The sequence below is a fragment of the Anastrepha ludens genome, chromosome 2 (assembly GCF_028408465.1).
Source record: "Anastrepha ludens isolate Willacy chromosome 2, idAnaLude1.1, whole genome shotgun sequence".
NCBI classification, from domain to species: domain Eukaryota; kingdom Metazoa; phylum Arthropoda; class Insecta; order Diptera; family Tephritidae; genus Anastrepha; species Anastrepha ludens.
In genome coordinates this window covers 67,486,308-67,509,435 of record NC_071498.1, presented here as the reverse complement: position 1 = coordinate 67,509,435, position 23,128 = coordinate 67,486,308, and the positions used below count along the sequence as shown (strand labels likewise).

The 23,128-nt window shown below is 35.7% G+C and overlaps 2 protein-coding genes across 5 annotated transcripts in view; one reads left to right on the top strand and one right to left on the bottom strand.

The window, feature by feature from the left end:
* Positions 1-23,128, bottom strand: part of LOC128871714 (tachykinins) — a 95,901-nt gene that overhangs the window by 53,125 nt on the left and 19,648 nt on the right. The gene's annotated exons all lie outside the window — the stretch shown is intronic.
* On the top strand, positions 2,639-22,680 carry LOC128871713 (beta-galactosidase). Of its 2 annotated transcripts, XM_054113690.1 has the most exons (7): positions 2,639-2,801; positions 2,872-3,312; positions 15,389-15,624; positions 15,693-15,843; positions 20,655-20,718; positions 21,023-21,440; positions 21,527-22,680. In XM_054113690.1, exons 3-7 carry the CDS (start codon positions 15,392-15,394, stop codon positions 22,575-22,577), a joined length of 1,917 nt encoding a protein of 638 aa, XP_053969665.1. In that variant the 5' UTR covers positions 2,639-2,801; positions 2,872-3,312; positions 15,389-15,391; the 3' UTR covers positions 22,578-22,680. The 2 variants fall into 2 exon arrangements, with proteins under 2 accessions (XP_053969665.1, XP_053969664.1); XM_054113689.1 differs by having other exon boundaries at positions 2,639-3,312.

Sequence of the window (23,128 nt, the reverse complement as noted above, 5' to 3'; positions counted from 1 at the left end):
CGGAGAACTGAACCTTGGGTACACCCGGGTGAACGAATTGTAAGCTATTCTAGTTGTTTATCACTTTTAGTTGTTGTGATATGTTGGTGCGATAGGATTTAAACCATTTGTGATCAAAAAGTTCCTAATAGGACTATGAATAAGTTCGTGCGGTTTTTTTTCGAAATTTGAAACTATATTGACGTAAAATGGTTACAAATTTAATATTCAAAATATTGTCCATCGCTTACTACTACTTTTTCCCATCTTTCTGGCAATTCACGGATTCCCTTTGTGAAAAATTCGGTCGGTTTTGCCGCAATCCACGAATCGATCCATTTTTTGACTTCATCGTAATTACGGAAGTGCTGGTCAGCCAGGCCATGTTGCATCGATCGGAAGAGATAGTAATCGGATGGCGCAAGGTCTGGACTATACAGCGGGTGGGGTAGGACATCCCATTTGAGCGTTTCTAAGTATGTTTTGACCACTTGTGCAACATGTGGCCGAGCATTGTCATGTTGCAAAATAACTTTGTCGTGTCTATCGGCGTATTGCGGCCGTTTTTCTCGCAGTGCTCGGCTCAAACGCATCAATTGTCGTCGGTAGACATCCCCCGTAATCGTTTCATTCGGTTTCAGTAGCTCATAATACACAACACCCAGCTGGTCCCACCAGATACACAGCATAACCTTCAGGCCATGAATATTCTGCGCCGACGTCGATGTTGAAGCATGGCCAGGGTATCCATACGTTGCCCGACGTTTTGGATTGTCGTAATGGACCCACTTTTCATCGCCAGTCACAATTCGATGCAAAAAACCCTTTCTTTTGTGCCGTTGAAGCAGTTGTTCGCATGCCATAAAACGGCGTTCAACGTCTCTTGGCTTCAATTCATACGGCACCCAATGGCCTACCTTTCGGATCATTCCCATGGCTTTTAAACGTTTGGAAATGGTTGATTGATCAACTCCCAAAGTTTTTGCAACCTCTTCTTGCGTTTGAGCCGGATCTTGATCGAGCAATTCCTCCAATTCGGTATCCATGAACTTTGGCGGCGCACCCTCGCGTTCTTCGTCTTCCAAGCCAAAATCACCACTTTTAAAGCGTGCAAACCACTTCTGGCACGTTCGCTCAGATAGAGCATGCTCACCATAAACTTCCACCAAGATACGATGACTTTCGGCTGCTTTTTTCTTCATATTAAAATAATGAAGAAGAATTCCCCGCAAAAACACATTATTTGGCACGAAATTCGACATTTTCAAGTGTGGTAAAAATATTGTTGTTTACGCTTCAAATAAAAAACTTATACTGACGTTTGTGCCTTACGACAGTAGCTCTCCAATGAATGTTTGGAAATGTGGATCGATGGAATAATAATCAAGTTACGCCATCTGTTGTAAAACCGTAACGAACTTATTCATAGTCCTATTAGAATATAATCAGAAAATTCAAAATACAAGTTTATTCCTCAAAAGTGAAGTTATTGCCTTCAAAGTACTCCCGTCAACTAAAACACTCGAATGCCAGCGTTTAGTCAAGTTTTCGAAACATTTCTGGAACTCTATTTTCGGTATAGCAATCAGAGTCGTCGTCATGTTCGCTTTTTCCACTTCTTCCTTTCGGCTGCTAAAATGCGTTCCATGTAGTGATTTTTTGCCTCCATCAAACAGCAACACATCGCAGGAAGCCATGGCAGGTCAATTCGATGGCTCTTCGGTATTTAAATCGTATTCGTTTCGTTCTTGGTCAAAAATTCACGGATAATGGTGTTACTGTGTGACGGTGCGTTATCATAGTACAAAATCATAGTACACATCATTCGGAGCTCTCCACTCACTCGCCTGATTATGGATTGCGTGTCTTACTCATAAACCCTCCAGTCTCCCTCCAGTAATGCTGCGTTTGATGAATGTTGCGGTGGGATTGAGTATTGGAAACCATGTCTTTGGCGATATCAACGCGGTGGCTATTTTGCATGAAATTTAGATCCTTTGGGACCAACTTTGCAGCAACACGGCGCAATGCCCAAATCATAACTACAAACCCCTGAATGGATCCATAAGCAACATTCAAGTCCTCTGCCGATTCTCTGTTGGTTAATGTGCGATTATTGGTCAACTTTTCTTTCACTTCATTGATGTTTTCATCAGTTTTCAATGTCGACGGTCTGCCACTACTTTTTCTCGGAGCTTTTTAATTAATGTGGTATTTCTCTATCCAGCTTATCAAAAGCTTTTCTAGTGTTGGCAAAGAGTCCGCAACAATTCCTTTTACCATCTAAGGCTTTGTAGTTATACTAAAGGAAACTTAATCTATCAAAATTAATCCAACAAAATTTGTGGTTCCGTTTTTAATGGCTCATTCAAATACTTTTGATATCGTTTCCCCTTCATTTGCCATAAATTTACAAAAATAAGTACGGATCGCCTCTCATGCTTAGAGCATATACTTCCAATTCAACTCTTAAAGAGAAATACAGGGAAGAGCACTGAAAAAAATTTAACTCACTACCACTCTCAAGCTCTCTGTTGGAGATCACCTTTTTCAAAGCGAGAAAAAATTGAATACCGTTGCATGACTGATATGATAAATGATAGCCGAGTGCATATCAGCATATCAACAAACTAAAATAAGTTCACTGCTCGGCATACAACAGCTGGCGTATGCTATCGCGTGCATTTTGCCGCGGCCGTTGTGCCAGGGGAATGCGAGCAGACGAGTCTAAGCTAGAACGTGCTTGACGTATACGCGATGAATTTGGTTGAAACATACAAACAGGAATCAAGCGGCTTTTGTATAAATATTCATTCTTATAGGTATGGTTGTAAGCGTGAGTAACTGCAGAGGTACAAATATGCTAAAAACATATGACATATTTACATTAAGAGTATGCAGATCGCAATTGGGTTGGCTTCTGGCGGATCGGTGGCAATGTTCCTGATTCACGGCACACTGCTCGTGCGATCGACGGTTGAGTATTCAGTTGCGTTTTGAAAGCGAGAAAGTGTAGTCGTTTCAATTTTGCTGCAAACAAGAAATTGAAACGGCCATAGCGCGCTAGAACATTTAAATAGTAAAAGGCGAAAGCACAACAATCGATATACAAGTGAAGCGATACAAATGAATGAATAAAAACTGTTAAATATTCAAAATTGTATTATTATTGCTTATGTAAAATTGCTGGACTGATAGGAGATCATTTGCATTTCGTTCTTCGTTTTTCATAATTGTGTTGTCGGAGGATTAACTCACATAATTGGATAGAAAGACAAAAGCACACAATTTTCTATCTATTTAGCGGTGCACTTGGACTTTTTTGCATTCATTGTAAGTAAAAATGTATTTCACTGTACTGTAGGGTATTCCCAGTTATCAGTTAATTACATCAATTCGTTCGAGTAGCGCTAAGATTATTTCACATGCACTTAAGTGCAACGTTCATCGTATAGCCATCTTTAAATGTTTGGAATTTCGAAACAAGCTGCTGATTATATTCGTTAGTAATTGCAAGTGATGCCCTCACAAGTACGTTCGTGTGAATAGAAATTTCCCAGATTTGCATTCTATGTAAATATTTAAAGTATTTTGCGAATTTAGCGCTAGAAGTATCCAAGGTGCATCAATTACATTGCGACTTGATATGAGTAACAGCAACCAAGCGAATATATGAAACGATTTCCGCGGTCTCCTCGTCATTTCGACTATCAACGTATCGAAATATTATTTGCGAGCATTTAAAAAATTATTATTTTGAAATATGGGTATTACTCACTCCTTAGACTATTTCTCTGATCGTGGTACTATAGACCAGGAGCCCATATAATGTGGCGAAAATTGACCCAAATGAAGATATGAAAGTGGCTAAATGGAGCAGAATATCTTATTATATATAAATAAGGGTATATATAAATCGCCAAACACGCAAAACACTTGTCCTATTTATGCCACTCACAAACAAACTAAGTATGCTTTTTTGCTAAACCGTGAACATATGATATCTTCGAGAAGAGTGTACCAACATAAACAATTATATATTAATAATCGAAAGTCGAATGTACGTAAAAAAGAGATGAACATTAATATTTAATTAAGAATATAAAGTAAGGGAGAATGGGGAGTTTTGAGACGGGTTTTGTTTTTGGACCCGTATTACTCAAAATCTTAATATTCTGCATATGTCAACGATGGAATCTTTAGTCAATGAATACTGGAAGCTATTGGTATGGCCTATTTAACAAAACTACAATTTTCCTTAAAATTAAAATTGTATATAATCATATAAAATATAATATTGTACAAAATACAAAAATGTGGGGAGTTGTGAGACACCATGGTTTAAATCAATAAAAATGACTTATTTTAGTTGTTAGTTCTTTATTAAGATGAAAAATAAAAAAGAAAAGACAATTGTTATAAAAAAGTGTATAAAAAATGCAATGCCATCAATCTGATGATTCGCAGTGAGAACATGTATAATAACCAGTTCGTAAATTGGCGCACTTTAGGTGCACAGCTCGATCGCATACATTGCAATGAATGGAGTTGTTTCTGCTTAACTTAAAACAATAAAAACTCAAATTTAACCAAAAAATTCATGATATATATACAAACAATGCATGAATATTGCGAGGTACTTATGAAAGATGCGTTAAAACGTCGAAAAAAATGGTGTCTCACAACTCCCCACATTTGTTGTCTTACAACTCCCCAAATCGTTTTTTTATAAATGGCCGCGTAGTTATAAACACATCGAACGTTCATGCCCAAGTGAATGTGTAAATTCAAAGCTAATAGGACAATTAATAATTTGTATATATTAACATTTGCAATTCGCTTCAACAACTGATCGAATGTATCGCAAAACAAATGATGAAAAAAACTTACCGAGAAGTTCCAAAACACAGTAACTGGAGAGACGCGTCGAATGCGTGTAAATATGACCAATGCTAGCTGAAAAGTGAGATCGCATCGAGAACACTTGTTGACACTTAAAATCGAATGTAAACAAATGAATAATGCCGAAAGGTAACAATGTCTCACAACTCCCTGTGTCTCACAACTCCCCATTTTCCCCTAATAATTATCACTTTGGGCATCTTCTTTCTAGTTCTTCCTTCGACTGTTGCAGTTGGCAATCATTTTCTTTTTAGTTTGGTTATCAACTTTATCATTATACAGTGATAGAATACTGTTTGTAGACATAAATACAGCAAGTGATGACTAAACATGGTTATAGAAGCTTTAAAAATGTTTGCGTTAACTTTTTCGTACTCTTTTAGAAGCGCAAATCTTGATTAGGTGCTTTGTGCATTCGAGCCAGGCTTTAATATTCAACATCACTACAAATAAATAAACATCTTGTAGAGCCTTTTTATCTTTCGCAGTCAATCTGCATTGTGACTGAAGTAAACATATTTTTAAGGAACAGATCGCGTGCCTGATGCATTAAATTTCAAAAACTTTGCCTACTTCTGCCTTATAAAATATTAAGAAAGCTTGAATGGCTGTCTCGGCTACTCGTTTTTTTATGAAATTAAGAGATTGGTTCAATGTTACTAGAATTGATGTTTTTCCAATTTTCCCTAAACTTTTTGAACATCGAAATATCTGTGCTACAACAGCTTTTAGGACTGATTCATAAATATGATGACGACAGGCGAAAATCAGCAATTCTGCAACGGCTAGTATTGGAAGCTGTTGTGTCACATTATTTGTACTTTATCGTAAAGATTCCACTCAAAGAGAACTGTTGAGCCAGCCTTAGCTTGATGTTTTCCAGAAGAACTTTCTGTTAAGCTGTCAAACGAAGCAATAACTGGCAAACGTTCTTCTTTTCAACTTCGTACATCCAACCCGGGTAATAGTTTTCTATCCCAATGGACTGTGACTACTTCGGGTACATTGTTTTGGAAGTCAGATTTTATTGCTCCTGCCCTTGATTTTCCAGTTCAGTACGAATTCGCTGAATCGAGGATTTATTAATAGGGAAATCATCGCTACTCAGACCAAGCGCTTCTACCCTCACATTAAGAATGTAAACGGAGTCTCTAATGCTTAACGGGCATCGATCTAAAGCTGCAACTAGTTGAGGTGTTATGAGATTCTTTCTACCTATTTTTGATCTTTGTTCATGGCAGGGAACATCCGGCAAGCTGAGTTCAGAATTCAAGATCTGCTCTTCGTCAGATTCTTCTATATTTTCTAAGTTATTTGTGTTGAAAGTAGATGCAACAGCCAGTGATTCTCTTTGTCTTACAATCCTGTCCTCTTCTTCCAGTCGTTGTCGTCTAGATCTTTCTCTTTTTCCGCCAATTTTTTATCTACACCATCTTGGGCGACCTGGCCCTCTCTGTTTCATTAAAAGTAATTTATCTTCTTCAATATTCACTCTCTCAAAAGCATCAGCAAGTGCAATATCAAACAAATAATCAAAATCAATTTTGAAATTGTTCATACGGCCATTGAACGTAACCTGAGTTTTCTTACAATTTTTTGTGATTCTCTCCAAATATGATATAAATCAACAAGTTTCTTCACGCAGTTGAGAAATGCCCTAGTTGGAACTCTTGCTTTTTCCCACCATATGAAGCACTCCCTAATAAAGAGATTTACACTTTCACAGTCAGTTAAACCTGTCGAATATTGTATTGTATTTAAAATAAGACTGAGCGAACTTGTCGATTAGATGGTAATTTTGCACCATTTATTTGATAGCTAGGCAATCCGGTAAGGAAAATATTTTGTTTGTCACTCCGTAATTCCACCGACATGTTTACGCACTAATAATCTCAAAATTCACGTAGGAAATGACAAGCGCAGTACTCATGCAACTTGTATGAAGAAATTTAAATCGCAAGTCGGCACGGGTTATAGTTCATAAATCTAGATAATATTGGGTTATTACGAAACTTTTAACAACGTATGCGTAAAAAATATTTAACTTGAAATTCAAGGGACACTCTATCCTACACTTATCCAAATGTAAAAAAATGTTTGTTGGCGAATATTCACTAGTTGTGATTACTTATGTGCATGTCTTTCCCATTTTTTTCATAACTTCATTAACTTTTTCAGACATTGGTGGACAAGAGGTTGTTCGAAAACAAGAAATTTTGCTGTTGTTTTTATTGGCTTCGTATTGTGCATATACATACGTAAACATCACAAAATATTTTTTGGCAGCGCGCCGTATTCTTATATTTTTGCATTAAAAGCATACACATACTATAATATGCGTATGTGAATATGTATAAAATATGCTCCCGTATTCAATTAAAAATTAGTAACCACCAGCTGTTCCAGCACCTGTTTTTCAAAAATAACCAAACAAAAATTCTTTTTTTTTAATTTTTTTTACAAAAAGTAAAAGATATTCCAAAACCAAATTTTTATGGGATACTTTATCATAAAAAAAGAAGTAAAAATTGTTTTATGTTAAAAACACCTGATTTTCAAAAATAAAAAATAAAAAAGATTTAAATGCGATGTTCTTTCCTAAAAAATTGAAAACATCGTTTTTTTAATGTATAAAAAACTCAATACTAAAATTTTTACCATTTAATATATCTCAAAATTATTAACTTTTTTTTTAATGTTTTAAGTTTCCATCTTATTAGTTATACTCAAGCCCAGAAATTAACCAATTTTCAGAAAAATTCACGGGAATTTCCAAAATACTTGAATCATTTTCAAATTTGATAATTTAGGGAGCTGTTTTTCTAGCTATTTGAAAACAATAAATTACATTTTTCAGGACTTAGATTCGCTGGAAAAAATGTCCAATATGTGCTTATTTCTCAGCCGCTTTAGTGTCTTACCCCTTAATCACACGCACAAACATATCTATTATTTGACATAATTCCTTAATCAATTTTTTGCTGCTGTGCATATTTTTAGGAATGGTAAATTTACCGATTTTGTCATTGAATTTTCCGTAGCCTTTATTTTTTTGTTTATTCTTAATTAATTTTTTATTTCTAATACAAATCGTTGGACTATTGAATAAATTAATTAAATCGACTTAGCACTTTACGCCTGCCAAACTCTAAATTCTTGGGTTCTAATGAGATATTCAGGTTATCAATCAGTGATAGTTGTTGAAAATTTAAACAACGGAAATTTAAACAAATGTTGAATTTGTCTGTGAAATGTAGATCTAAAACCAAAAATTTACAAGGTCAATAAATTATTTCGTAAAAAGCTCACAAATACAAGTACATGTATTATATATTTGTGCACATACATATATATTTTAGTAATTTGCGATCGCAAATTAAATAGTTTGACATTTGTGGCCCAAAAATTGCGTATGCAGATCATTTTTAATTGAAGTGGGTCAAATGATTAATTCAGTTTGAAAGCAAGGAAGAAGAAGAATACACAATATGCAAGAATGAAAATTAAAAAAATACTTGAATTATGTGGCGTTTTTCAGCTGTTCAACCGGCATTTATCATTAATTTATGCATTTGTTGTTTTGGGGTATTTTCTTTGGTCTTAATTTATTCGCCGCATGGAATTTAAAGTTCATTGTGAAGGCCTTTTTAATTAAATAAATATCTATGGGTGGGTTAAACACACAACGTAGATAGAAATAAATACGAAGTGATATGCAAAAAAATATAAAAAAATACAAAGAAAAATTAGCAAGCCAAGAATTTTTAAACATTCAACCAATAATACCAAATTAATTATAGGCTTAAAACAAAATATCATAAATCCAAATACAGATTATCAAAGCTGGTATACATATAATAAATTATGTATCCATAACTTATTTGGCTTTTTGCCCTTAGGTCAATGAATGCTGATCTTTCGTAAGCAACTTTAGTTTTTTCATTTAAATTTTGCTAAGATGAATTCTTCATAATTTATAAATTTTCTTCTTCATTGCCGCAGTAATCAGTTATACCAAGGAAATGAAATTACCGGTGAATTGGCCAACTGTGGATCAGCGGTTCCTCCACAGAGAGCCAATAATCGGAATCAGTTATGCAGTTTCTGTACAGAAAATTGTCGAATTTTCTTTTAAAATTTGGTAGAAAAGACATTCACTTGGTGGTCGGTATTATTACAGGACACAACCCATTTTTCCTACCCTGCTTAGAGGAGCCAAATAACTCTGAGCATTTTCTCTGTGAGTGTCCTGCTTTTGCTAGAGGAAGATATGAATTTTGAGTTCTATCTTTGACTTTGTCTCTATTCTATCATATTTCTTTCTCTCTGTCACTTCTCTCCTTACCTCTTCTATTAAGGGAGCTTTGTAGAGACCTGAATTTTGGGAGTACCCTATGATCTGAAAGTACCGGGAATGTTTAAATAACACTAACCAGAGTTAAATTTTAGGCAAAGTTATTTTATCTCCTTCAAAATATGACCCGTCTGAAGCAACACACATGTGCCAACGTTTAATCCAGTTCTCCATGCACCCCTGGTAGGCCGACGAAGGAATGGCCTTCAGCTCCTTCGTCGCATTCTATCGACTGAAATCTCCTTTCATGAAGTGATAACTTCAACTTGGGAAACAAAAAGAAGTCGCACGGGGCCATGCTTCCACGATGGTATTTACTTGGTGTTTAGTCAAATAATCCACCACAATTTGGACCCGGTGCGATAGCGCATTATCATCATGCATAATCCAAGAATAGTTTGCCCACATTTCCGGCCGGCCAGGCAGACACTAATGATCCGATGGCGCTAAAAAGTGACTGATGTGTGTCTTACCAACGTCCTACCAACATAAAACAAAAATATCAACCGGTTCCCACGTGCGCGGTTCGTTTAAATTAAACATTCCCGGTATTTTCTGGTCATAGGGTATAAAGTCCTGACTATAATAACTAATTTCAAAATCTCTAAGCCAAGTGATTTTAGCTTCGTTTACATGGTCAGAAACGTATATGGGTTGGTCTTCTCATGACGCAACACGGTTATTGCTTCTGACCACACATATATGAGTATATGTATCTGTGTACTTATATGTACATATCGGCATCGACCGATCGGATATAAAATTATATACAGTTACTTGTGTATTGGGAAAGAAGAGCTACATATCGATGTATGTATATACAAATACAGGGTTTTCCAATAACAGGTGTTATTTTGAATAGCCCGCTATTTCGGTAGATGCCACTTTTGAAGCTGTCATTTTTTGATATTTGACAAGTAGAAACTACACCATTAATAAAAATGGAACGATACATCCTTAAACAACGCATTAAAATTATTAAAATTTACTATAAAAATGGTGAAAATTTGGCAGAGACGGTTCGTAAAACTCGAAAATTTTTGGGTCATCGTGAAGCACCTTGTCGGACCGCAATACAGAAATTGGTGAAAAAATTCGAGCTGTTGGGACAAGTTAGTGATGTGAAGAATAAATCCCGTGCACGTCGCTCAAGAAGAGCCGAAAATATTGCGGAAAGTGTTGAAGAAACCCCCGTTTGTCCATTCCTCGTCGTTCTTTGGAATTAGGCATTCCACAAACGTCATTACACCGTATTTTGTATAAAAATTTGGGTCTTAAGGCTCATAAAGTTCAGTTAACACAAGAAAAGAACTCAAGCCGGTCGATCATCAACAACGTTGTGTCTTTGCTGATTCGGTCGTTGAAATGCATGAAAATGATCCGGAACTCCATCGAAAAATCATCTTGAGCGATGAGGCCCATTACCATCTCGGTGGCTTCGTCAACAAGCAAAATTGTCGGATCTGGGGCTCAGAAAATCCAAGAGTTATTGTTGAAAAGCCTCTCTATCCTCAACGTGTGACTGTTTGGTGCGGTTTATGGGCCGGCGGCGCTATCGAGAGATGATTAGCGATTTCTTATGGCCGAGATTGGATGGTATTGATCTTGACAACGTTTATTTTCAACAAGACAGTGCTACGTGCCACACAAGCAACGAAACCATTGATTGAATATCAAAATAACACCTCTTATTGGAAATCCCTTTATAATCGAACAAGTAAAAATATATGAAAATAACAGTGCAGCTATATGGAAGTGTATGAAAAAACTTGAAACCTTACACAATTTGTTTATTGTTATTTGTAATTTAATCACCGTGGAGCTCCGACTTTTCGGCCTTTCGTAATAAGTAGAAAGAAAAATGTATAACAAGTAATTTGTTCTTTGTTTGCATTGCAAGTATTAATTGTCGCAATTTATTACCATATAATATTTCGTATATTTATTACCTACAAAATTTAATTATTTCTACAATTTAAAAAATAATAAAATATGCAATATATAAAGAGTTATTTTATTTTTATTAATTAGATATATTTATATATATATATATATATATATTTGTATTTAAACTACCCTGTATACATCATTATATTTATATATTGTACATAAATATAAATTATTTTCCTATATATACATTATATTATATATATATTTTATTTTTAGAAAAAAAATAAAAAAAATATAATGAGTTTAATTATGTATACAGGGTGGTTCAAATACGAGCTCTCTTTCCTTTGCCTCGACCTGAAAACTACGTGCTCCCAATGTTAGGCAATGTTGTAAAAAGCTTTGTTGACTGTTTCGTCACTTTTCCTACTATTAATACCTCAGTAGTGAATTATTAAACGACCTGTAATGGAATTTACAACTACAAAATGTAATTATTTTCAAGTTCTCAGTATTGTCTTTTATATATAGCAATAATAAAAAAAGCCAAAATCACGTTTGCAATTTGGGCACCAAAGTGGATAAAATTTTCCATAGAGTTTCAGTGAAATCTAGTCATGTATTTTCACCGAACCTAATCCGCATCACTGGACAACACTGGTCGGGACTTCGCCTGCTGCAGCATATGACTAGAATGGTCTCGCTTTCATGCCTGCGACCTCCATGCCCAAAATCGACATACATCTACGTCCTCATCTACACCATCAATCTATCTAACTGGCGGCGGCTCCTTCTTCTATGTCTGTGCACTTTCCAAAGAGTATTGGGGGTGGGTAATCGGTATTAGTCCATGGTATATATCCTGCCCATCTCAATCTATTGAACACTATTGTGGTTATTACAGACGGCTACCGGTGCAGTTTTTCGAGTTTATGATTGTAGCGTACCATTCGCCATTTTCACATATTGCGCCAAAGACTTTTCGCAAATCTCTCCTTTCAAAGATCAGATGCTTCTGTTTATCCGTATACCGGAGTGACTAGGTTATTTTTTAGTATCAATGCAGCTAATACGGGTAGCTTAACAACCGTCTGTCACACTACAATTTTAATCTGATTAGCTGCGCCCGCCGCTAATCCGGATTAACGCCGCCGTCTGTCAATTCTATAAAACTGTTGATGTCCGATACTGATACTCGTAAACGGTGTTCCCGTTTTGACCCGTATATAGTACTTCAAAACTGATATTTTTTTGGCATTTTGTGACAGATACTTCATTTTTTCACTCATTTCGCGAGATACTTTAATTTTCTACGTAGTATATTGTAATTTTTGATACATTTCAAAGCACAACAAGTTAAAATTTACATATTTTTGATTTTAAAATTTGTGGCAAATATCAGTCTATCAAATAAGCCTAAAGAGAATGCATTAAACGTAACTCAGCTGACTGCATACATTTTTAATTTACCATGTTTGCCTCGCCGTGTCAGCTCGCCAGCTGCAGAACGTATATTTTCGAATTTGGAATTAATTTGTGGTTTGTTTTTTCATCGTTATAAATAATAAAAAGCACGATAATATCGTTGAAAACAGCCAAATATAATTTTTTAAATTTTGATAGTCTTCTTCTAAACTCATATTTTGATATCTAAAAAAAATTCAAGTGATACATTTGATGCATTTTTTGTTTTCTTTTCAATGATAAATTGGTTTTTTAGAACTAAGCTGAGTTAACTGTGCTAGCCGAACAGAAGGGCTAAATGTAAACATTTTTTCACTTATGGCGAAGACAAAGCTGTAACTGCAAGCAAAACAAAGATCATTGGTTCCAATTTATTTGGCACAATTTTGGCGCGGAATCGAATTCTCAATAATTATAGAGAAAACTCCCTTTTGTGAACACTCACCGTCAGTCAAGGGAAACTTTTAGAACTTTAAGAACTTATTAATTTTTTAATTAATTTAATAATATTTCTACGGCGGCCGCTAGGCGAATTGGTTGGTGCGTGATTACCATTCGGAATTCACAGAGAGAACGTTGGTTCGAATCTCGGTGAAACACCAAAATTAAGAAAAACATTTTTCTAATAGCGGTCGCCCCTCGGCAGGCAATGGCAAACCGCCAGGTGTATTTCTGCCATGAAAAAGCTCCTCATAAAAATATCTGCCATTCGTAGTCGGCTTGAAACTCTAGGCCCCTCCATTTGTGGAACAACATCAAGACGCACACCATAAATAGGAGGAGGAGCTGGGCCAAACACCCAAAAAGGGTGACGCGCCAATTATGTATATATATATATATATATAAATATATTTCAATAACGAAAATAAAAATAAATATTATATTTCAGTCAACAAACTGCAAAAATTCGGAAATGGCCGATTGACGTAATTTTTTATTTTTATTTTTTCAAAAGGTAACTATTTTGCAGATAATTTCCTTAACAATTCGAAAGCAGTAAAGCCATTGTCCCCACACATCCGTTTTGACTTCATAATCTTTTTATTTTTGACGATGAGCGCAGCCTGAATTTTTCCAATTTCGAACCTAATAAGGAAAATCGGACTTATATCTTTTAAAATTTCATACCGAGACTCAGTGATGACATTATACCAAATTTACTGAATTAATTATTTTTTATTTGGAAAAATTATATTTGCAAGATTTGATTAGTAAAACTGGTTAATGCCCGGACAGAAGAATTGTTTTCCCCGTAAGATTTATAAAATCACTGCACAATCCAAAATAATTTGGTGCATGAAAAAACGCCACTCTTTATCCGGAAAGTCCCCTTTTTTATTCCCCATTTAGCAAATATGTACCATATGTAAGTAAAACGGCTCACTGACATTTTTTATATGTAGGGAGTTCGCGTCCCTGTGAGGAGTTTGCGTCCACTGAACAGAGATTTTTTGTTTTTAATTTGTTATGAAAATCTTATTTTTAGTAATTTTATGAAAAATAACTGTCCGCGTCCGCCCGGCCAAGAGAGTCTTCGCTTAACGAGAGTAATTTGTTCCTAAAACTTGGTATATTAAAAAATGTCCGCCCAAGCGTAAATGAATAAAAATCATAATAAAATAAATCATAAATTGCAAGCAGCGCTATAATTTCTTGTTCTGATTTCATGATGTTCGCTCACTTTTCGCCCGCTGACTTCAACGGGCATAACGGAATTGTGTTTGAGAACTTGCATGCGACCTAGCATGTAAATACTTCTGAATGCCTACTATATGTCTGCCATATTCTGAATTAACTTTCTTGCCGTGGAAACGTTTAACATTTTTGAAACTTAACAGAGCTCTTAACTGCATTTAAGTTCTTGGCGGAAATAGATCATGAAAGTTTTCTTTTCCAACACAAAATTTATTGTTTAAGTGTGAACACCATAAACATATGTACATATGTAGCAAAGGAGTTCCTGGAGCGTAGAGGGAAAATTTGGAACATTTGAACAATATGGTCAACCAACTGTGTCAATTTCTCATGCGTTCTGAAACATTTTCTAGCTCAATGTAAATTCCAGTGCTTAGATATACAAACATATTTAAAATTAAACTATCCATACGATTTTTGAGTTGTGTTCTTGTTCTTGCCTTGCATTACTCTTCGCTGTCAGAATTAATTAATTCCAATAAAATTAGTAGAGTGGAACACATGATAACTGGCACTGTTATCGGTAGCATGCGCTGCGTTAATTAACATGCACTACATAAGTATTTACATACATACCTATATGTATTTTGCGTATCATCACTGACTTCTAAGCCAAGATATGCAAATATTCACCTTGCACTAAATTGTCAAATTTGCCTGTAAAGAAAATAATTGCGACCATTGTCTGTTATTCACGCCTACTGATAGGTCAGCATTGATAGCGAATGTAGGATTTGACTTCCGTGCCTATTTAAGCGCACGGTTCCGGTGAAAGCTCATACATAAACGTATACTTAAACACACACATATATATGTACGTATTCACCGCTAATCTAATCTAGTTCAATCTAATTTGTCATGAGCAGTTGTATAGATCTTGACACTCTCTGACTACGCTAAAGCATTATTTAATTACAATAACACTTATGGAAATGCAGCATCTTCAAACACATTTGAGGTCATTCATAAGTGCTCGCACTAAGTTTGCATTCATTCACTTCCTACATACATAAATGCAAGTATAGCTTAGTAAAGGCTCGTACTTATAGCTTAGTTGCTGTCTTATTGTGCTCTCTTCGTTTATTTATTCTTCCTATATTATAGGAAATGCAAATCTTAGGGATATGCTTACTAGCATTGCTGGGCGTGCATCACCTCTATGCGCTTGACAACTATGCGTCGCGAAATATCACAGTTGACTGGAATAATGATCGTTTCCTAAAGGATGGTCAACCATTTCGATTCATAGCTGGTTCGCTTCATTACTTTCGCGCACATCCAGACAGTTGGCAACGCAAATTACAGACGCTGCGAGCGTCCGGCGTAAATGCGGTTACGACGTGAGTTAAAATACACGTAACTACAACCAAAAAATATCCAATTTATATTATTTTTCATGCCTCATTAGGTACGTTGAATGGTCACTGCATAATCCCAAAAATGGCTCCTATGTTTGGACTGGAATTGCAGATTTGGAGAAATTCATCAAACTGGCCGATGAAGTGGGTCTACTTGTGATACTGCGACCTGGACCTTATATCTGTGCGGAGCGTGATTTTGTAAGTACGAAAATTTAAAAAATTTTTTTTGAATTTTGATAACGAGTTTAAAACTTCGATTTATATTGTTTAAAACCTACAAAACGTTCAAAGTTAAACAACTTAATGAAAAAATGTGCCACGAAAAAATTGTGAATATAAAGGGTGGTTAAATTTGGAGGGTAAAATTTGAATGTGAACCACACCTAAACGTCAACGACACCGTTGGACTTCTTTCCTTGGGGTTATTTGAAAGAAGAGGTGTACGTCGATAAGCCAGCAACAATTGAAGAGCTAAAAGATGAGATAATTCGGCACATTAACGGCATAGAACCTCAATTATGCCTCACCGTCATCGAAAATTTGGACCATCAGATGGATAAAAGAGAAATGACAAAAATTTCCTAAAAAAATTGTATTTTATTCAAAATCAACACCGGCCCTTGAAACTTAACCTCCCTTTAAAAAAAATTATGTATGTTTTTCGGTTCGTTCCTAGTTGGAAGATCGGGTCTCAATAAAAAAATTAAAATTATATTTGTTTAAAGCTAGGAATTTCACTTGCCACTAAGAGTGGCCTGCTTGCAGCGTTTCTGCTTCTGGTCTGCCACTTCCAGCGACTTCCTTGCAGGTTTCAGCTGCTTTGGTGATGCCTTCGTTGGGTTTCCGTAGAGTATGGCCAATCCATTTCCATTTCCTATGCCGAATTTGAAGATGACCAGGCATTTGTTTTGTCATAGCCCAGAGATTTAGGCGAAAAAATATGTACTTTGAATAAAATGTTGTATGCGTTGGGAAAGAGAGCAAACGAGAAGGTATGATCTGAAATTTTTACAATAGTTTATTTATAATCGGAATTGATGCGCTCTCAATACTTATACCAAACCCCAGCTTGACCTTTTTGTAGTGTAAGTTTACGCAATGAAAATGCGTGTGGAAGAAATCCCGCAAGAGACATATTCTCGAATTATACCGGACAGCATTACTACATAGTACACATAAGAACGATCATTAATAACTTGAAGAATAATAGCAAGAAAAGATAAATAAATAAATAAAATAATTAACCGTTAGTGCCAAAATATGTAGAAACAAAGGTGTTGTCCATCAAAAAGCAACCAAATAAACTTCTTAATTCAGGCAAAGTGTACAAATGAATTCTCATTACGAACTAAGCGGGGCACTGCTAAGACTAAATTTATGTGACTATCCCCAGTTAACCTTTGGGAAAAAATGATTACGAGGTTGAAAATGATAATTGGTAGCAATGCCGTCAAGCAAGATTTTTGGAAAAGTTGAATTGTCGAGGGGCTTTCTGGAAATAACAAGCACTTGAGACTTCTTACGGCTAAGAGTTATTGCATATATAAATTTTGCTTGATTTTAAGAACGCAGTCATTTATATTATTGATCTTACAAGATCGATAAATATGGACATTATCTGCATACAAGTGCGAATGCATTTCGGTAAAAATTGCTGGAAGGTCTTTAATGTACAAAGAAAAGAGAAAAAGACCAAGAATAGAACCTTGCGAAACTCCCCTCTGTAATTCTAAAACAGATGATATCCGTGGCCCACCGCAGACAGCTTCTGAACTATTTTTAAGAAAAGAGGCAATTAACTGTATAGAAGTAGGGGTAACCTCAAAAAATTTGTAGAGTTTTACAATAAGATGCTGTGATTAACTGAATCGAATGCTTTTGAGTGGTCAAGCAGGGTAAGGATTCAGGAATATCTTTAATAAATAAATAAGTCAATAAGGGCAGTTATACAATTATGTCTGTTTCGAAAACCGGATTATCATTTGTGTAAAAGAGAGTTCTTAGAAATAAAAGCGTTCAACTGTCTATACCTGACGAATACCTTTGAAAGATAGGGTAAAATTGCGATTGGTCTGAGTTCACCTTCGGCTTTAAGGATGGGCAAAATTTGAGCGATTTTCAATACACGAAAAACTAAATTTCAGATCATTTGGTAGAGGTCAAAATAAATGTATTGTATGTTAATGTTCGTAACTGCCGAAATATTTAAAATTATTCATTTATAGAGTCAAGCTCTACCAAACTTTGACTAGTTTTCACTTTGCTTTTAACAAGACCAATGGTTGTTTTCAAAATATTTAGATTTGGTTTTCCTTTTTCGTTAGATTTTACAATGTGATCGGCGCCACAGAAGATTAGGCAAAATACAGGTCCCGAAGCCTTCGGTATACCCCTACAAGCCAGTTGTATGTAGAAAGCCATTTGTTCTGCATAATTAACGGAACCGGCCAAGTCTTTTATGTAATACCCATTTGCCTAGACGCTGCTTTCGAAAGCTTGTAAATAAAGTATCTCTAATTTGCAGTAAGAGTGTCAACACCTTAAGTGCTTCTATATTTTTGATAAGTAAGCAGGAATGACGCAAACTCTTTTTTTATACTGTACTAGCGGACCCTCTGCCTGCTTCGCTAGGCATATCAAAATTAGAAATGAATAATGAACACTCGATTTAAATTCACTCTATGTGTATTTATTCTTTTTTTACAATATTAAATTAATGTTAATTTTAAACTTAAACTAACGCAAAGCATTTTCGTAAACTACATTTTTTGTTTCGCCCTGAGTTGTGGTATAAATAAACAGAACTGATGGCTTTCCTACACGTGAACATGATACATATAATTGTCCGTGGGAGAAGCATGGATATTCTAAGTCAATTCCGCATAATTCCAGCGATTGTCCTTGTGCTTTGTTTATTGTCATTGCAAATGCAAGACATATTGGAAATTGCAATCTTTTGAAGTCAAAAGCTAAATCTGGTGGAATCAGCGGAATACGCGGAATCAATACGTATTCACCTTTGAATTTTCCTTTTAAAATTGTTGCTTCAATAAGATTATTCATGACCTTTTTGACTGCTAATCTTGTTCCGTTACACAATCGTGGCTGATTTAAATTTCTAAGTAAGGTATCAATTGATTTAAATGTTACAATCTCACCAGGCACATCATTTAAAATATTCGCATTCAATTGACCAACATCCTTATTTTTCGCAGCCAATATTGCTCCTTCAGCTAACCAATTGTGATTTTGATAATTTTGCGCAATATTAGGAAAAACACTTGAAACTAATTCTTGTTTTGTGTGTGCGAAATTACAAAAATTATCTGGCAAAGTGATTAAGCCAGTAGCAGCATCAATAGGAATTTGTCCATTTCCTATCTTCAGAAGTTGTCTTGAAAATTCGTCAGCCGATGCATAATTTTGCAAATAAACTCGCAGATTTGTTTTCAAAGTCAAAGTTTTTACGTGCCTCCATAAATGAGATGTCTTTAAACATGCTTTTAATTCATCTGCTGGTGTTGAACGGGGAATTACTGGCAAAGTTTGACGAAAATCACCAAACAATAATATTAAAGCGCCACCAAATATTTCTTGATTATTACGTAAATCTTTCAAAGTTCTATCCAATGCTTCCACTGATTTTTTATGTGCCATTATACATTCATCCCACACAATTAATTTGCATTGTTGCAAAACTCTTCCCATTCAAGAATTTTTTGAAATGTTACATGTTGGATTTTCATTAATTTGCATATTCAATGGTAATTTAAGTGCGGAATGCGCTGTACGGCCACCATCTAATAATGTAGCAGCTATTCCAGACGATGCAAGCGCTAATGCTACATATATTGTTTTGTGATCTTAGACTTTCACCACAAAAAAATTACGCAAACCCACGAACAAAGTTATACTAATAGAAACCTGATCTTAATACTCGAGCTACCATCAAATTAACACATTTTATTTTTTAAAAGAACATTTATGGCGCCTGTCGATCCATATTGATGGATTTCAAAAAATATATATATGGATTCAACCGCTGAATAATTTCGTATATTTTAAATCCATCTAAACTTTTACATTTGCGCATATATATATATGCATTTAACATTTAATTTAAGTAAACGTTTCAATATTTGTCCAAAAACTTTGAACTTCGAAAAATACAGGCTTATGGTTATTAATGGAATCAAATATATGTAACGAATTTTCATTTAATCTAAATCATAAAACGTTCAAATGAAGCTCAAAATATTTTTCCAGTTTAAAAAAGAGCAATGTGCTTTGATGCCGTGTCACGCATGCATAAAAAGGAAAGAAAAGAGAGGGCAACTATTGCGTTACGAATAATACAGTCGCATACGTCACTCGACATCGAAACAATGTTATTCATGTCTGTGTATATTATATTGTACAATATTTTATTCATTTGCGTGTATTCTCATTCCGTATACGTAATGTCCGTATAAGGGAAACACGCAAATATTGTATTTTTCACACTTACACAACGCACGCATACTTTTACCGATTTCTTTAAAACTTCACATAAACCATATATAGACCAATACCAATGATCTGTGAAAGTTTGATTGAAATCGGTGAATGCGTTTAGGCGTGAATCGGCGACTAACGAACACAAAAAAACGTCTCCATTTTTATATATAAGATAGAAAAATGCATGACAATATTAATTAACAGTCTCTCATTAGACGAAAATATGACTTTACTTTTACTTAGAGAGGAAAATTCAAATTTAGACATTTTTTCTATATTGGCTTATTGGGTTAAGATATTCTTGTAGCATATGCGCGAAATGTTCTAATGGAATGCTGGCATTGGTACCACTTAGTTTGGCTTTGAAGGTGTCACGTGACAACAAATTCGAATCCTTTAAGTGTAACTAGTTTCTTTGCCACTATAACATCTTGTACTTTTATTCCTACTGATTTTTTTTTGTTGTTTAACTTTAATAAAACAATTTTTTATTTTTTCTGATAAATTTTCAGGGGGGTTTCCCTTACTGGTTGCTCACCAAGTATCCCAATATAAAGCTGCGTACATCTGATATAAGTAAGTAATAGTCAAGAGAATGGTGCTTATATCCTTTAAAAGTATTTAGACGAAGCTTTTCCTCCAATTTTTCTTGTACGTCTTGGTGCTGTGTCACAAATGAACTATTCAAATATTTGATATCGTTTCCGAATAGCAGACAGTTGTATGAGAAGATCTGCCTTTTCGCCAAGCGGTGCAGAGCCATTGCGAGGCAAAACTTTTCTTAATATTTCGCGACCGCATTGGAAATCGAACACTCGGTTACTGTGTCAGGAGTTGTATTTCTATTCCAATCACAATATCATTTTCTTTCACTTTGTAGACTACTTGTTCGAAGTGCGCACGTGGTACAATGTGCTATTCAATCAGCTGAAATCTTACCTCTACGGGAATGGAGGTCCTATTATTATGGTACAGGTGGAAAATGAGTACGGTTCCTATTATGCCTGTGATAAAAAATATCGTACTTGGTTGCGAGATGAGACACTCACACATGTCCAAGACAAAGCCGTGCTCTTCACCAACGACGGCCCGAGCGTACTGAGGTGTGGTCACATTGAAGGCGTGCTGGCCACTATGGACTTTGGTGCAACCAACGACATAAGCAGTTATTGGGAGCGCTTGCGGCAGATACAACCTAAAGGTCCACTGGTAAATGCGGAATTCTATCCAGGTTGGCTGACACATTGGTCAGAACCAATGGCACGTGTGCGCACCGAGGCGATAACGAAAGCATTTGTGTACGTGTAAAAATGTTGTATACTTGAGTAGTTAAAGCTGGTCTCCCTCACTAATCTAGTGCATTGTTCTCTATCTCTCATTTTAGTGAAATGTTGGATGCTGGTGCTAGCGTCAACTTTTACATGATGTTTGGTGGCACGAACTTTGGCTTCACCGCTGGCGCTAACGATGGCGGTCCCGGTCGCTATCAACCGGATATTACTTCCTATGACTACGATGCACCTATGGATGAGGCTGGCGATGCGACTTCGAAATATTATAAATTACGCGAAATTATTGCGCGCTATCTACCACTTCCCAATATACCAATACCCCCGCCTTTACCAAAGAAACACTATGGCACTATTCGACTTAATCCCTGCTGTACATTACTTTCAGCAAAGGGTAGAGAAATACTCTCAACTGGTGCTGTGTTCAATAACAAACCGTTGACTTTCGAAGCACTTGATCAGTACTCAGGTTTTGTGCTCTACGAAACTTTGCTGCCGACCTTCAAACGCGATCCAAGTATTTTGCGTGCCAGCGGTGTGCATGATCGCGCTTATGTATACATTGACGATCAGCTCGTGGGCATACTTTCACGCGAGACGCCCATACTTGAGCTTCCAATTAGTCCCAGTTACGGCAAGCGTTTGCAATTGCTGGTGGAAAATCAGGGACGCATCAATTATGGACCAGTCACTGATTTTAAGGGCATCACCAGTAATGTAGTGCTCGAGAAAGATGTGCTGTCCAATTGGACCATGACCAAGTATCCACTAGAATCCATTGAGGACATTGAAACTCTTATATCACTGGTGAATGCTGATTATATTAATAGTGTTGGTTTCTACGAAGAAAAAGGAGGTTCGGTGTTGCGGAATGGACCAAAAATATACCATGGCCAACTATCGATTGCGGAAGGCCAACTAGGTGATACGTACTTAGATACTAAAGGTTGGGGTAAGGGGCTGGTGTTTGTGAACGGTGAAAATTTGGGTCGCTATTGGCCAATGGCAGGCCCACAGATGACGCTCTATGTGCCACGCGAAGTACTTAAAAGCGGTGACAATCGCATTGTACTCATCGAGTATCAACGCGCAGCTCCAGCAAATGAAATCACATTCACCAACACACCAAATTTGGATGGTCGCTAGCAGCGAAGTGAAATTGAAATTGAAATAAGGCTTAATAGTTTGTATGCTTGTTTTACGAGTAATGGTGACAATAAATAGATTATAGAAAAGGAGATCAAATGAAGGAATTGGTTTTTAATGTTTGCGAAATATTTGTATGTATGAGTGTATGTACTTTAAATAAATCGTGCAATTTGAATCATATTTTGAGAGGCTGAGTATTTGTGTTTTACGCATATTTAAATACGGTTTAACTCATACGCTTTAATTCAATATTTGAACATGAATTTAAATACTTTATCCGAAGTTGAATCAGGAATATTAGGAAAAAATTTCCTAGAGCAATTTTAAGACAAAATTTAAGGTTTGTAGATTTGTTTCAATTGTATTGTATTTTCTTTAGATATTTTTTTTTTTTTGTTTTTGGAAAGAATAATTTAATTTTTAACAAGTATTAAAACAAAAAATTCGGGTAGTGTATCTGAGATTTTGTTGGAATTACAGAAGAAGTATTTATAAAAACAGAATTTATCTTTAATATATAATCGAAAAATCCTAAAAAATTCATGTTT